The 15,848-nt window shown below is 33.2% G+C and overlaps 1 protein-coding gene across 1 annotated transcript; it reads right to left on the reverse strand.

The window, feature by feature from the left end:
• Nucleotides 1-2,476: 2,476 nt before the first annotated feature.
• LOC133327607 (uncharacterized) lies at nucleotides 2,477-10,969 on the reverse strand. The gene is made up of 4 exons (XM_061536128.1): nucleotides 10,618-10,969; nucleotides 7,294-7,419; nucleotides 2,830-3,075; nucleotides 2,477-2,767 (listed from the first exon to the last, which is right to left on the reverse strand). Exons 1-4 carry the CDS (start codon nucleotides 10,967-10,969, stop codon nucleotides 2,598-2,600), a joined length of 894 nt encoding a protein of 297 aa, XP_061392112.1. The 3' UTR covers nucleotides 2,477-2,597.
• Between the last annotated feature and the right edge of the window lie 4,879 nt (nucleotides 10,970-15,848).

A 15,848-nucleotide genomic window follows, 5' to 3' on the forward strand; every position in this document is an offset into this window, starting at 1 on the left:
TTGTTTCTAAGGAAATAATATTTACAATAGTCTGATTTACAATAAAAAGATGCTTTTCGAAGAATTAATGATTGATTGCCTTTTTGACATCAAAGAAATATTATTGTAACTGTAGCTTACATTGAACACTTCCTTTATACAATTTTTTCTCCAATAATTTTAAAAAATAAATATTTATTTTTTGACTGAATTAAATCACTATTAATTGACTCTTGACACTTTTTTTTGTAATGTTATTTTTGTCAATGGCGGAAGGCATATCTAATTGATATGTCAACACATTTGTGTACAAAGATTTTGTTATTGATAGAAAATATTATTACAGGACTTCGAACATTTGAAGTTATTTTTAGAAGCTGAGCAATGTCCTTGAATATTTTAAAAGTATTCCATTTATATTAAAGGTGACCGTGATTGACCGTGACAATAGAAAGTCGAATCAAAGGAAAAGGACGTAAAACCTACCAGTTTCAAACTGAATATAATTTGCGTACTAAGCCAACGTTTGTCTTAACCGTGCTTCACTAAATTTTAGGCAAAACTAACGCTGTTGAATATCGTCAGCGACGACCCAGATTTCCTCAAAAAACCATAACTGCTGGACAATGTATGTCAATGATATTGAAATCAGCCCCAGTCATTCCAATGGAAACGTCCAAAAGAGTTACGACCAATTTAAGCAAGTCAAGTTTAGTCAAATTTCAAGAATTGATCAACCATTTCTTCGACTGCAAAGTCGAGATGCATCATGAATCCTTGCCGCTATAAGGAATATCACCGTGAAGCTATGCCCCGTTTGCTTAGACGTTTTTTCATCAGACCTCGTATCTCAGTTGTTTTGGGAGATTCGGACCCTATTCTATCCTACCGACTCTATTCTACCCTACACAATTATCTCGGAACTCTATCTTTCTGTGGATCTATATTCCGAGCCGGGGCAATATGTCACGATATTTGGAACCTCCTGATCGATTAGAAGCCACAGCTCCTCTTTGAACATTTACGCCATAACATGCAAAATTTGTAATTTTAAACAGAAAGGTCTTGTTTGACCCTCTAATTAATTGGCAAGATTCCATCCTCATGTAAAATTTGTGATCTTCGGCTTATAATAGTGGCCTCTACAGTGACTAAAAATATAAAAAAATAATATGTTCCTTTCCTAAATATCATCTGATCATCATTGCGTTCTCCTTGACCATAAATGGAACTTCATATTCAATTTCAAAGTGATGAACCCAATATTTCAGACCTCCAGTGAGGTAATGGTAATAGTAAACCAGTGAGCGGAGCAGTATAGTCGGACGGGGCCGACCATATGATGCCCTACACAACTTCCATGAAAATCAAACTTTCTGTGGTACTATATATTGAGCATGGACAATATTTCGCGATATTTCCACCCTTTTGACCGACTAGAGGTCAACAAATATTACTAATATTCAGTACAGCCCTTTTAATTACTTGTCCAAATTCCCTTCACCGTGGGTTGTGTTGTGATGTTCGGCATTCAATTCTTGCCTATAGATCGATTGAAAAAAAAAAAACACAAAAAATTAAGTTTTCGGTCCACTTCATCCCAATATTATTATCTGATCATCAACGATAATTATAGGCGTTAATCTTGACCATACCTGTATGCTCATGGAAAAGTTCAAAACGATTAGCACTATATTTCCGCCCTCTAATGTTAATGGGTTACTAAATAGTATATGAATACGTAAGGACCTGTAAATACTTAAGTGTAAATCCCACATCCGAATACATATGAAAATGTACTCGGATGTATAAATGTATATGGATATACTATCAACTTCTCGGATCTATATCCTTCAGGGGTAAATATATACGAAATAGAATACAAATTTTGCCATTTTCACACAAAAGTCTGGGTCCATTTGACCCGCTAAATATTGACCGATCTTTACCACAAGCAATAGGAGTCTTTATTGACCAGAGCCCATCCTACATGCATAATTTTGTGAAGACTGGTCCATAACTGGGACCTGTATCGTGTTTACAAGTTTACTAGATCGACTCAGCTAGTCGAGATATGATACTTAAAGGTGGGTCTAGGACCAATATTTCACGGCGTTACAAATTCTTGGGACTGCACAAAGCTATAATACCCCGACAACATAGTTATGTAGGGTATAACTATTTGCAGTGAACATAAATATCATAAAAAATTTTAGGCTTTAAATATTGTAAACTGGGCCTACAAAAACATACATTTATGTAATGTTTAATGCAATACTCACACAAATCCGAATCAATGATAAATGAATTATTTTCCCCTAAATAATAAACTATTAATAAAAACCACAATACTTTGCAAATTAATTTTATTATCCATTGAAAAAAATACATCTTAACCGCTAAATACATTATATTACCGCTACTAATACTAATCAACAACAATAAATACACATAAATACTAATACACTTGCAATAATTTACTGTCATCAAATTTACCACAAATTTGTGGTTAAATCAAATAATAAATCTTGACCAAATATTGGTGTTAAATATCGCAGGAATTTCATAAAATATTTGCGAGTATATCGATACATGTTACGATATGCGAAAATTTTTAGCTATTGTATTCGTTTTCTGATCGTATCCAAATAATTGTATCCCTGATACGCTTTACTGGTACTCCAATCTTTTGAATAGTAGTAGGGATTTAGAATTTCATGTGTATTCGTGCTGACCGACGAGCCATGTGATGTGCCAGGGAATGTGCTGCCCACAAACGCTGAATAATCTGTGAATGAATCAAACATTTATTTTTGATTGCAGTTACCTTAAATGTGTGTATTAACTAACCAGCCGGATCCGAGTCATAGGCATGCGAATGATGATGCACCAATTGTGGATGAATTTTACACAGCGTCTTAAACTTCAAGTAGTGTATCAACCAACCCCCTCCGCCCACAATCAAAATATTTAGGGCCAAAACACCCAATATTAGACCGACTAATGTCATCTTCAGGTGGGTTATTTTCATCAAAATGATCAGTGGCAGTAGAATCATCCATTTTCTGGTCTTCCTCTTTATAATTCGACGTGGCTCTGTGAAATTGGATTTCGTAGGAATGATATCAAAATATTATCCACAACTTTTTTTTTATACCGCCACCATATATCTTAATATATATAAAAGGAAATTGGATTTCGTAGGAATGATATCAAAATATTATCCACAACATTTTTTTTATACCGCCACCATATATCTTAATATATATAAAAGATCTTAGTGATAAGTGAGTGAGTGACTGGCAGATCATCGCGCAGACGAAACGGCTGAAACTAGAAACTTGAACTGAGTGGTGGTTGTTAGTGTGTAAGCGTAAGATAAGGCTGGGTTTTTGGAAATTCGAACTAGAAGGGTACAAAAAGTACTGAAATATACTAAATATGGTACGGGAAGAGCCTGAAATTTGGAATGTGGATCCCGAAAAGTACTAAATGGTATTATCAATTAAGATTGCTGCTAGAAACATGATTGAGGTAGTTTAGAAATTTCGTACTTATGGATACGAAATGTACTATATGGTCCTAAACATGGAACAATTTGGATTCATGTGAAGGATAGGACTGGGATTCGAAAAAAAGATTTGCAAGGTTGAGGTAGTTTTGAAAATTCGTACTTATAGGTTACGGAAGGTGCTAAATAATGGTAGAATTTGCCTTTGGCTGATAATATTGAGTTAGAATCCTGAAATTTGGAATTTAGATTACTGTTAGGTAGTTAATTTTGGAAATTTTGTACTTATGGGTACTAATATTTCGAGGATTTCCAAACGGTATAGACTCTACCTTCTGGTGGATGGTATGCTTGGATGTATTTACAAATTGCTGACAGAGAGAGAGAGTGTACCTGAAGAAATTGACTAATGAATCCCGTCTTATTGGAGGGGCACCTGATCAAGGTTCGGCAAAAGTTTTAGATGGTAGTTAACCAGTCACTGAAATGCATTGATATTGCATTTAATTTTTTTAAAAATTTTGAGCCTTTGTGTGGGAAATTCCACAAAGGATCATCAAACATTCCAAAGGCTTAATTTTAATATTAAGTTCTGAAGGGTTTTATTTAAATTGGATACTCCGTACGCTTTATCATACAAAATTAATTTTCAGGACATTTTGTGGCGGAGGAACCTGAAGGAATGAACCGATCTTTCTCAGCTTATGAAAACCGAATAACCAATTGTAATGCCCCACACAACTACCACGGAACTCTATCTTTTTATGGGTCCTCTTGACCGATTAGAAGTCTATAGCTCCTCTTTCTTATCCTGGTATATTTTCCGAATCTTGTTTCCCGGGATGAACATTTACAACATAACATGCAAATTTTGTCATTTTACGCAGAAAGGTTGATTTGATCCGCTGAATATTGACCGATCATTATTATTCCCCGTGTACAATTTGTGATGTTCGGCTTATAAAAGTTGTCTCTAGCGCGACTAAAAACAGAACAAATTAAGCCTTTGATCCATTCCATCTTTAACCCTTTGTGGCCCAATGTTGCCCACAGGCAACTAAATGTTTTAGAGCTTACATTTAATATGCAGCTAGTAGATATATATTATTTGGATTTCATATGTCAAGACCTGAGTATGGACGAAAATAAAACCAGTGAGCGGAGCAGTATAGTCGGACGGGGCCGACCATCCACGGAAATGTAACTTTGTGTGGTTCTTTATTCTGAGCTGGGGCAATATTTCGCAATATTTGCAACCTCTTGACCGACTAGAGGTCAGCCAATATTACTAATATCCAGTACAGCCCTTCTAATTATTTGTCCAGATTCCCTTCACCGTGGGTCGTGTTGTGATGTACGGCTTTCAATTGTGGCCTACAGATCGACTCAAAAAATACAAAAAAATTAAATTTTCGGTCCACTGCATCCCGAAATTATTATCTGATCATCACCGAAAATTATAAACGTTATCCTTGACCACACCTGGACCCTCGTGGAAAATTTCAAAGCGTTTCGCGCTATATTTCCGCTTCTAGTGTGGTAATGTGTTACTAAATAATATCTGCGTACGTAAGCACCTGTAAATATTTAAGTGTAACTCCCACATCCGAGTACATACTACAATCTTATTGGTATCAATTTAAAGGCCATCCACTCATCTTGGATATACTATCAACTTCTCGGGTCTATGTCCTTCAGGAGTAAATATATACGCCATGGAATACACGTTTTGTCATTTTTCACACAAAAGACAGGCATGCATATTCTTTGGCCCGATCCCCTTCTCCATGTAAAAATTCACCATGTTTGGGCCATAATTGTGGCCTCCAGAGCGACCAGAAAATCAGACAAAAATTTAGTTTTTGGTCCATTTCATCCCCTAAATATTAACCGATCTTTAACAAAAACAATAGGGGTCTTCTTCGTGAAGATTGGTCCATAAATGTGGCCTGTATCGTGTTTACAAATTATAATGGACAGACGGGCGGACGGACACACATGTCTAGATGGACTCAGCTATTCGAGATATGACGATCGGTATACTTAAAGGTGGGTCTAGGACCAATATTTAGCGGCGGTACAAACTCTTGGGTCTGCACAAAGCTATAATACCCTGACAACATAGTTGTGTAGGGTATAAAAATTCAAAATATTGGTAAAGTTGTGTATACAGTCCAAATTATTTAAATCGCTTCGTATTCAATTTGCCATCAGAATTATTTTTGATTCTTGTAAAAGAGAATATAGAGAATAATTTTTCTGTCGAATTTGTATTTGGTTTTCTTGATATTGGACTTTAATGCAAGGATGTAGCGATGTCACATTTTAAGCTTATCCTATTTAGGGTAGTTCTTTTAAATCTGTGAACAGAAATTTGTTCTAAGATTGCGGAAAAAATTCGGGCTCAAAGGGTTAAATGTCATTTGATCATCATCGGAAATTATGGACATAATCGGAACTTTATATATACTTTTTTAGCGTGATAGACCCTTGTAAATATTTATGTATAGCTTCCACATCCGGGTACATACATTCCACATCCGGGTACATATGATTGGAAGAAACTATATATGCTTTAGATATCTCGCATATATAGTTTCTGAACCGATTTCAAAAAAACTCCACAGACATTAAACTGGGCTCAATTCAGTACGTTGTGCAACGTTTGTCTCAATCGGACAATATGGTCCTAATTTAGTACACTGTACAAAATGTTGTTTCAATCGGGCAAATATTGGGTGTTTGGTGCACTACTTAGATAAAACCGGACGAAAATATATATGTGAGCTATATGTAAATCTGAACCGATTTACTCCAATTTCAATCGGATTCGTCCTAGGGCCAATTAAATGAGCTGTGGCAAATTTCATCCAATTCGGATAATAAATGCGACCTATACTTTGTTTACAATTTAACATGGGCAGAGATACAGACGGACGGACGGACATGCATAAATCTACTGAGAAAGTGAGTCTATGCATATTCTCAAAAGGAACTATGTGTCTATATAGTTTCCTTTTGCCTGTGACAAACATATCCCCAACGACATAATACCTGTACCACAGTTTGGCGAAGGGTATAAAGAGCATTGTTGTTCCATGATCAAATTCCTTTCTACGTGAAAAATTCCGTAATATTCAGGTATTCCGTATATAGATAATTATAGCGGCCAAAAAACTAAATCAACTTTTAAATAAAGATTTTGTTTCATTTTTCCCCGTAAATATTGGGCCGAACCGAACATATAGGCAAAATTTCGTGACAATTGGTTCATAACTGTGGGCTATGTTTACAAATTATAATGGATCGATGCAGCTAGTCGAAATATGACGAACGATATACCAAATGGAAGGTCTAGGCCCAATTTTCCCCGAAACGCCTGAAACAAGAATCTTAATATTTATCACAGAGATCAATACTGGTGTAAATCTTGAAATTTGGAATGGAGATTAGTGTATACGGCTTGATACAACACTCTCTATGTGGTACAAAATTTAAGCGGATTGTAATATAATGTAATTTTCGAATTTTGGAAAATCGCTTTAGAAATATTCGAAAAATACTAAATTGTTTTCCAAATTTGAATTAAATTTGTGATTAACTCTAGTCACAAATCATAGAACTGTCTAAGCTGAATAATTTTACAAGGATTGTGGGTCTACTATCTCAACATAATAATTAAATAGATTAATTATGCCATAACACATATAAAGGATCGGAAGTAAAAAATAAAATTCAAAAATAGCTCTATAGGAAATTTTATAAATACTTTCAAAAACATTTAAAAAAAAATCTTTACTTACCCATATCACTGGAAATTATGCGGGCTCCAGTCTCACTGGACACCGTCAATTGGATGGCATGATTTTGGCCAAAATATTCAACGGCTCGTTTCACAAATTTAACAATGGCATTCATTTCATTGTCACCTACAAAGAAAGAAAAAAACAAAAACACCATAACCGTTAGTTTTAGTAACTAATTTAAAATGCAAATGCTTGAATTTTAAAAATCTTTGCATTCTATCAATCCTTTTAAATATGACAATAGTTTAATTAAAAATTGTTGTTGTTTGTGGTTTTCAATTAAACATTTAACTATACAAGTATGTCCCCGAAAATAAGATATGCAAATTACTTCCTTTTCTTTGCCTCAAGTAATTATCCTTTACAAAGAAATTATTTTGGAATTTCAATAGACTTCACTTCAATTTAACCCCTGAAGAAATATTCTTTAATAAATCCACGCCAATGATTGTGTGGAAATTTCCTAGTCCCTTAAAAAAATCTTTAAAAAATTCCCTTATATAACCCCTGAAGAAATATTCTTTAATAAATCCACGCCTTATATAACCCCTGAAGAAATATTCTTTAATAAATCCACGCCTTATATAACCCCTGAAGAAATATTCTTTAATAAATCCACGCCTTATATAACCCACGCCTTATATAACCCCTGAAGAAATATTCTTTAATAAATCCACGCCTTATATAACCCCTGAAGAAATATTCTTTAATAAATCCACGCCTTATATAACCCCTGAAGAAATATTCTTTAATAAATCCACGCCTTATATAACCCCTGAAGAAATATTCTTTAATAAATAACCCCTGAAGAAATATTCTTTAAAAAATTATATAACCCCTGAAGAAATATTCTTTAAAAAATAATCCACGCCTTATATAAGAAAAAATATTCTTTAATAAATCCACGCCTTATATAACCCCTGAAGAAATATTCTTTAATAAATCCACGCCTTATATAACCCCTGAAGAAATATCACGCCTATTGTGGCTCCTGAAAAAATATTCTTTAAAAAATCCACGCCTATTGTGGCTCCTGAAAAAATATTCTTTAAAAAATCCACGCCTATTGTGGCTCCTGAAAAAATATTCTTTAAAAAATCCACGCCTATTGTGGCTTCTGAAAAAATATTCTTTAAAAAATCCACGCCTATTGTGGCTCCTGAAAAAATATTCTTTAAAAAATCCACGCCTATTGTGGCTCCTGAAAAAATATTCTTTAAAAAATCCACGCCTATTGTGGCTCCTGAAAAAATATTCTTTAAAAAATCCACGCCTATTGTGGCTCCTGAAAAAATATTCTTTAAAAAATCCACGCCTATTGTGGCTCCTGAAAAAATATTCTTTAAAAAATCCACGCCTATTGTGGCTCCTGAAAAAATATTCTTTAAAAAATCCACGCCTATTGTGGCTCCTGAAAAAATATTCTTTAAAAAATCCACGCCTATTGTGGCTCCTGAAAAAATATTCTTTAAAAAATCCACGCCTATTGTGGCTCCTGAAAAAATATTCTTTAAAAAATCCACGCCTATTGTGGCTCCTGAAAAAATATTCTTTAAAAAATCCACGCCTATTGTGGCTCCTGAAAAAATATTCTTAAAAAAAAATTCTTAAAAAAAATATTCTTAAAAAAAAATATTATTTAAAAAATACACGCCTATTGTGGCTCCTGAAAAAATATTCTTTAAAAAATCCACGCCTATTGTGGCTCCTGAAAAAATATTCTTTAAAAAATCCACGCCTATTGTGGCTCCTGAAAAAATATTCTTTAAAAAATCCACGCCTATTGTGGCTCCTGAAAAAATATTCTTTAAAAAATCCACGCCTATTGTGGCTCCTGAAAAAATATTCTTTAAAAAATCAACGCCTATTGTGGCTCCTGGAAAAATATTCTTTAAAAAAAATATTCTAAGAAAAAAATCCACGCCTATTGTGGCTCCTGGAAAAATATTCTTAAAAAAAATATTCTTTAAAAAATCCACGCCTATTGTGGCTCCTGGAAAAATATTCTTAAAAAAAATATTCTTTAAAAAATCCACGCCTATTGTGGCTCCTGAAAAAATATTCTTTAAAAAATCCACGCCTATTGTGGCTCCTGAAAAAATATTCTTAAAAAAAATATTCTTTAAAAAATCCACGCCTATTGTGGCTCCTGAAAAAATATTCTTAAAAAAAATATTCTTTAAAAAATCCACGCCTATTGTGGCTCCTGGAAAAATATTCTTAAAAAAAAAAAAATCTTTAAAAAATCCACGCCTATTGTGGCTCCTGAAAAAATATTCTTAAAAAAAATATTCTTTAAAAAATCCACGCCTATTGTGGCTCCTGGAAAAATATTCTTAAAAAAAAAATTCTTTAAAAAATCCACGCCTATTGTGGCTCCTGAAAAAATATTCTTAAAAAAAATATTCTTTAAAAAATCCACGCCTATTGTGGCTCCTGAAAAAATATTCTTTAAAAAATCCACGCCTATTGTGGCTCCTGAAAAAATATTCTTTAAAAAATCCACGCCTATTGTGGCTCCTGAAAAAATATTCTTAAAAAAAATATTCTTTAAAAAATCCACGCCTATTGTGGCTCCTGAAAAAATATTCCTTAAAAAATCCACGCCTATTGTGGCTCCTGAAAAAATATTCTTAAAATAAATATTCTTTAAAAAATCCACGCCTATTGTGGCTCCTGAACAAATATTCTTAAAATAAATATTCTTTAAAAAATCCACGCCTATTGTGGCTCCTGAAAAAATATTCTTAAAAAAAATATTCTTTAAAAAATCCACGCCTATTGTGGCTCCTGAAAAAATATTCTTAAAAAAAATATTCTTAAAAAAAATATTCTTAAAAAAAATATTCTTTAAAAAATTCACGCCTATTGTGGCTCCTGAAAAAATATTCTTAAAAAAAAATTCTTAAAAAAAATATTCTTAAAAAAAAATATTCTTTAAAAAATCCACGCCTATTGTGGCTCCTGAAAAAATATTCTTAAAAAAAATATTCTTTAAAAAATCCACGCCTATTGTGGCTCCTGAAAAAATATTCTTAAAAAAAATATTCTTTAAAAAATCCACGCCTATTGTGGCTCCTGAAAAAATATTCTTTAAAAAATCCACGCCTATTGTGGCTCCTGAAAAAATATTCTTAAAAAAATATTCTTTAAAAAATCCACGCCTATTGTGGCTCCTGAAAAAATATTCTTAAAAAAATATTCTTTAAAAAATCCACGCTTATTGTAGCTCCTGAAACAACATTCTTTAAAAAATCCACGCCTATTGTGGCTCCTGAAAAAAAATATTCCGTAAAAATTCAAAGCCTCAGCTGCACATACCATCAAAACTTCTAACATCACCGAAAAAACTTATATCCGATGGTTCTTCCAATTGCACAAAACTCATTCTCCGGTCAGCCATTTCACGACTATTTTGTTGCGGGAAATATCCCAAACTATTCGTAGCCAATTTCCAAACAATTTTCGATGCTTTATATTTAATACACGACACAATGCTACGAGTTTCAAGACACTGTTTTTGATTTTTCACAACATAGGCATCCGTTTTGGTCAGCAAAGAACGGGAGGTGCGAGAACTATAAGAACTCGTAGTTGAATTTGTAGCCGTTACAGTTTCCATTCGGAAGACACAGCTAAAACTTATCACCATCACAATAATGTTACAGGACATTTTTTATTTGCTTATTTAGGATAACTAATTTTATTTCGTCTTTATTTTTTTCCTGAGTAATTTTCACTTTTCCACAAACAAAGAAAATTATAATCGAAAGTGCTGCGAATGTTATGACTGATTGAGTGATGTGATTGCAAGGAGCTGAGCTAATAAAATGACAAGAAAATTATCTAGGCAACTGCTTTTATGTATCAGAAGAATAATCTGAGGATGCTGAGTCTAAGGTGAGACTTAGTTTCCATTCGAATGTTTCCATTGGCTAGCTGACCGTCGTCTTCAGTTGATCCATGTGTATGAAGGTGAATGTCGGGATGGATGCAGACGTAAACAACAAAGCAAATAACAAATGTTCGTACACGCTTATGGTACGTTCGATAAATATAGATGAGTGTTGTCAATGTTGTTGTTTTCAGGAGCCACTATAGGCGTGGATTTTTAAAAGTATATTATTTCAGAGGTTACTATGGGCGTGGATTTTTTAAAGAAAAATTTGTCAGGGGTTGCTATGTGCGTGGATTTTTTAAAGAAAAAATTTTCAGGGTCTGCTATGTGCGTGGATTTTTTAAAGAATATTTTTTCGGGGGTACTATAGGTGTGATTTTTTTCAAAGAATATTTTTTCAGGGGATACTATAGGCGTGATTTTTTTCAAAGAATATTTTTCAGGGGATAGTATAGGCGTGATTTTTTTCAAATATTTCTTCAGGAGCCACTATGGGCGTGGATTTTTAAAAGAATAAAAAAGAACCTATAGAATATAGAATATTTTTCCAGGAGCCACTATAGGCGTGGATTTTTAAAAGAATGAAAAGAGCCTATAGAATATAGAATATTTTTCCAGGAGCCAGTATAGGCGTGGATTTTTTAAAGAATGAAAAGAGCCTATAGAATATAGAATATTTTTCCAGGAGCCACTATAGGCGTGACTATTTTTTTAAAAAAATATTTTTTCAGGGGATACTATGGGCGTGGATAACTATTTTTTTTTAAAAATATTTTTTCAGGGGATACTATGGGCGTGGATAACTATTTTTTATAAAATATTTTTTTAGGGCTATACGATTTTAGAGACTAGCTTTCAGGGTCTCTCTATCTATCTTCATAGGTCTTTAACTTATAAATTTCCTTTATAAATTTGAATTCCGTTCACAACTCAACGTAAAAAACGTCATAATCCCCAAAACCTCTACATTGACAACCCTCACCCAGCATGTACTGCATTATTTCCACTGCACTGCATTTGTTTCTTGTTATTATCGTTTGGCTTGTTTCGTTTCGATCAGTTCACGTTAAATAAAAATATAAAATTTCTAGGTCAGTATGGAAGTTATGCGCAAATGGACAACATCAAACGGCGTTAACAATTTCAAATGCTTTTATTTTCTATGGCAGACAAAACAAAAAACGCAACAAAAGAAATTCAAAATAAAAACAATTATTAGAAAGACAAAATCCTCATACAACTAATAAAAGAAGCCGTAGAAAAAAACAATATCTGACTAAAGCCGGTCAAAAGAATAACAAGCCAGCAATGATCATTACACACTGATGCTGCGGCTGCATAGCCGGCAATAAATATATGAAGCTGTCTCTTAACTCTCAAGCCATCATCCATGTCACTGCGTTAGACATCCGTTGAGGTATGCCAACATTAGCGATATATTTTAACCTGGCCAAATGCCAGTTGCTACCGATTGCCACACACGCACACTCTCGCTTCAGCTAAGATCTTTCATAGGCACATGGCGGCATTTTATTCGCCAAATAATGTACAATGCAATCATCCACAGCAGCATTTGGATCTTGTTTGGCTGACCATAATAATAATTATGATGGATTCATGTCGCCTGGCCGGCCACCTCAAGCACGTACACACAACAACAACATCATACATGTGTCACATAAATCTGCGGATATTCCAATAATTTAGTTTTGTTCCCCATACACACACACATAAATTACTTCCAATAACATATTCATCATTGTTGCATCTTTTGATACACATTAGTCACCAATTTATTGTTGTTCACTGCTGGTGGCATGTCACCAGCCAAAACCCGATAACTTTTCATAATTATAATTTTGATGAACAGCTACGTCGTCTGTTCCTCTTAAATTAACATTTAGAACTCGTGCGTTTGGGTCTATTATTTTCTTTTATTTTTCTTTTTTTTCTTCTCAGCAATTTCATTTCATCGCATTTTTCTATCGCCTTTGGGGGTTAACACTTTTTCTTTTGCAGCGAAAGTTTTCCGTTGTTTCACGTGAGAGTTTAGGAATTGATTTTCCTCACTGCTTAGAAATCAATAAAATTTAATGCGCTATGATGGCTTCCTGTCGGAACATTGTATGAGACATAAAACAATGGTGGATAAGGTGGTGGATAAATTGGCACCAACACTTGGTTTACTTTAAGGATGTAGATATTTATGTGAGATTAAATGTTATGATATACATTTTTAGTGACAAAAAGTGAAAAGTTATACATTGTAGTGTTGAACAAAGTCAGGTTCATGATCTGAACTAGATTTCTCAATTAAAACTTGTAATTAAAATACAAAACGTTTACTAAAGATTTAGGCGATTAATTCGATCATAATCGATGTTGCCTTCCTAATCCCTATACAGTTCACAATTATAATTTAAACACTATGGGAATGGGAACTAGTGATTTATCAACATTTAGTGGATAAAACTGACCTTGGTGTACAACTTTACAAATTTTTTCTTGGTCCAAATTATATTCATAATTTGTTTCTATCGATAGGTAACAAAATAAAATTTTCGACATATTAAGAAATGTGGAGGTTTTGTCTTTATATCTCCCTAGTAACGTAAAATTTCAAATGTCAATGAATACAAAATCTATCTATATATATAAAAATGAATTGCTGTTCGTTAGTCTCGCTAAAACTCAGGAACGGCTGAACGGATTTATCTGATATTAGTCTTGAAATGTTCGTGGAGGTCTAGGGAAGGTTTAAAAGGTGAGAAAAAGTCGAAAACCGCGAAATTTGCATTTCCACGAATTTAGTGTCGATCTATTTTGATAGCACCACGTCGCACAGTGTCACGACCGCGGCCAAAAATGGTCAAAACCAAGTACCACGGAGGACAATTTTTTTGATAAGGATTACTAGAAAACACTCCAATTAGAATAAATATGAAATTTTATATCGATATGTCAAGTAGTTTTGTCTCTACAAAGGTTCAAATCTTATAATTATTTATAAACTTATTTTTTACCATATTTTCGAAAAATGGGTGTGTTTTTCTGATGCTCAAATATTTGAGTATTCAAATTAACGGTTATTATAAAAGTGTTTAGTTTGGTTGCTGTGGATGTTCAAACTAGGATTCTCTTTAGTTTGTATGTATATAGATATCATATGGTGTATACAGTCGTCCACACTTGTAGTACTTAGTTCATCAAATTTTTAAAACAAATTTTGAAATTAGTGGAGCAGAAAAAAAGTTTAAAAAGGTTAGCTCTAATTTTTTTATTTGAGTAGTGAAAAGTGTGTTATTTAAGGAATGAAAAAAATTAGCTGCGGAGTCCTGCGGTCCTAAGAGTTATTTAACTTTTTTGGTGACCACCTTATTAAAATATATGGCATATTCATGAAATGGTTAGAAGCGAATGGTCAAATATGTTATGTATACAATTAAATAAGTTATTGAGGGTCAATTAGGAAGGATAATATGTATTCAGAACATAGAAATAATACAATATTTTACATAAAATATGCAATTAAGTGGTAAAAACGTTATTCGAAGCGAAGATATGGGAGAATTGGTTTTAAAATATAGCTTTTAAATAAATTTTCAGTCAGTTTGAAGATTATACTTATTTATCAGATCATTTGAGACATAATCGTATAATCTAAATTTAGATGTCGCACATGAATTACCTTTGTGGAAAGTTTATACAGAAAAATGTTAGTTCATGGCATGGAATATGCAAAGTGCAGTACAATACCCTTTGAGCGACTTTCACAAGATGCCAACAAATAATTAGTAGCAGCCCGAACTTTTGTTAAAGCCGAGTTAAATAAGGATTTTATTTAGAATTTTATATTACAATCCGACCTAGTAATATCCTTAAACAGGCATAAAGTAAAGGCCCGAGATTATAACGTGGATAATACTAAATCGTACATTTGGGAAGTCAATATTTCAAATATATATCTCTGATGTGTGTTTTGAAAATTTTGTGAATGATAAACAAGTAATTTATTGGTTACTAAAGGATATCAAATATTTATTATATTATAATAAAAATAACAAAAATAAAACTACTATACTTAATTTAGCTGCATATAACGATTTTATAGTACAGAAAGTTAAATTTTTAGGGACTTTTGGTATGGTAGGTACCTGAAATATGGGCCAACAACTAAATTACAGCACCTGTTACTTTCTTCGCCCAAATTTGATGTAATTTGGACGAGGACATGAAAATTTATAGGTCCAAAAAGCGGATTTTTCAAAACCCTTTGTATGGGAGGTATATCAAATCTTGGTCCAATCTACCCAGTTTTTGGTCCGTTGCTTTATAGCCATAAGTAAATGTAAATTGCCAATTTTCATTGAATTTGGTTGAATATTAAAGATTATATAGCCCAAAATAGTAACATTTTCAAGACCCTTTGTATGGGAGGTATATCGAATCTTGGGCCGATCTACCCAGTTTTTGGTCAGTTGCTTTAGAGGCCTAATTAAATGTAAATTGCCACTTTTCATTGAATTTGTTTGAATATTAAAGATTTTATAGGCCAAAAAGGGTGACATTTGCTATTTAGGCCAATAATAAGCACATGTACCAAATTGTATTAACTTACGATAACTCCTTCTATTTTTGGCCGCTGTTTATATGA

This window comes from Musca vetustissima, unplaced genomic scaffold (assembly GCF_032173495.1).
Source record: "Musca vetustissima isolate MV318-11 ecotype Yass unplaced genomic scaffold, APGP_CSIRO_Mvet_v1 utg67850, whole genome shotgun sequence".
Lineage (NCBI taxonomy): Eukaryota > Metazoa > Arthropoda > Insecta > Diptera > Muscidae > Musca > Musca vetustissima.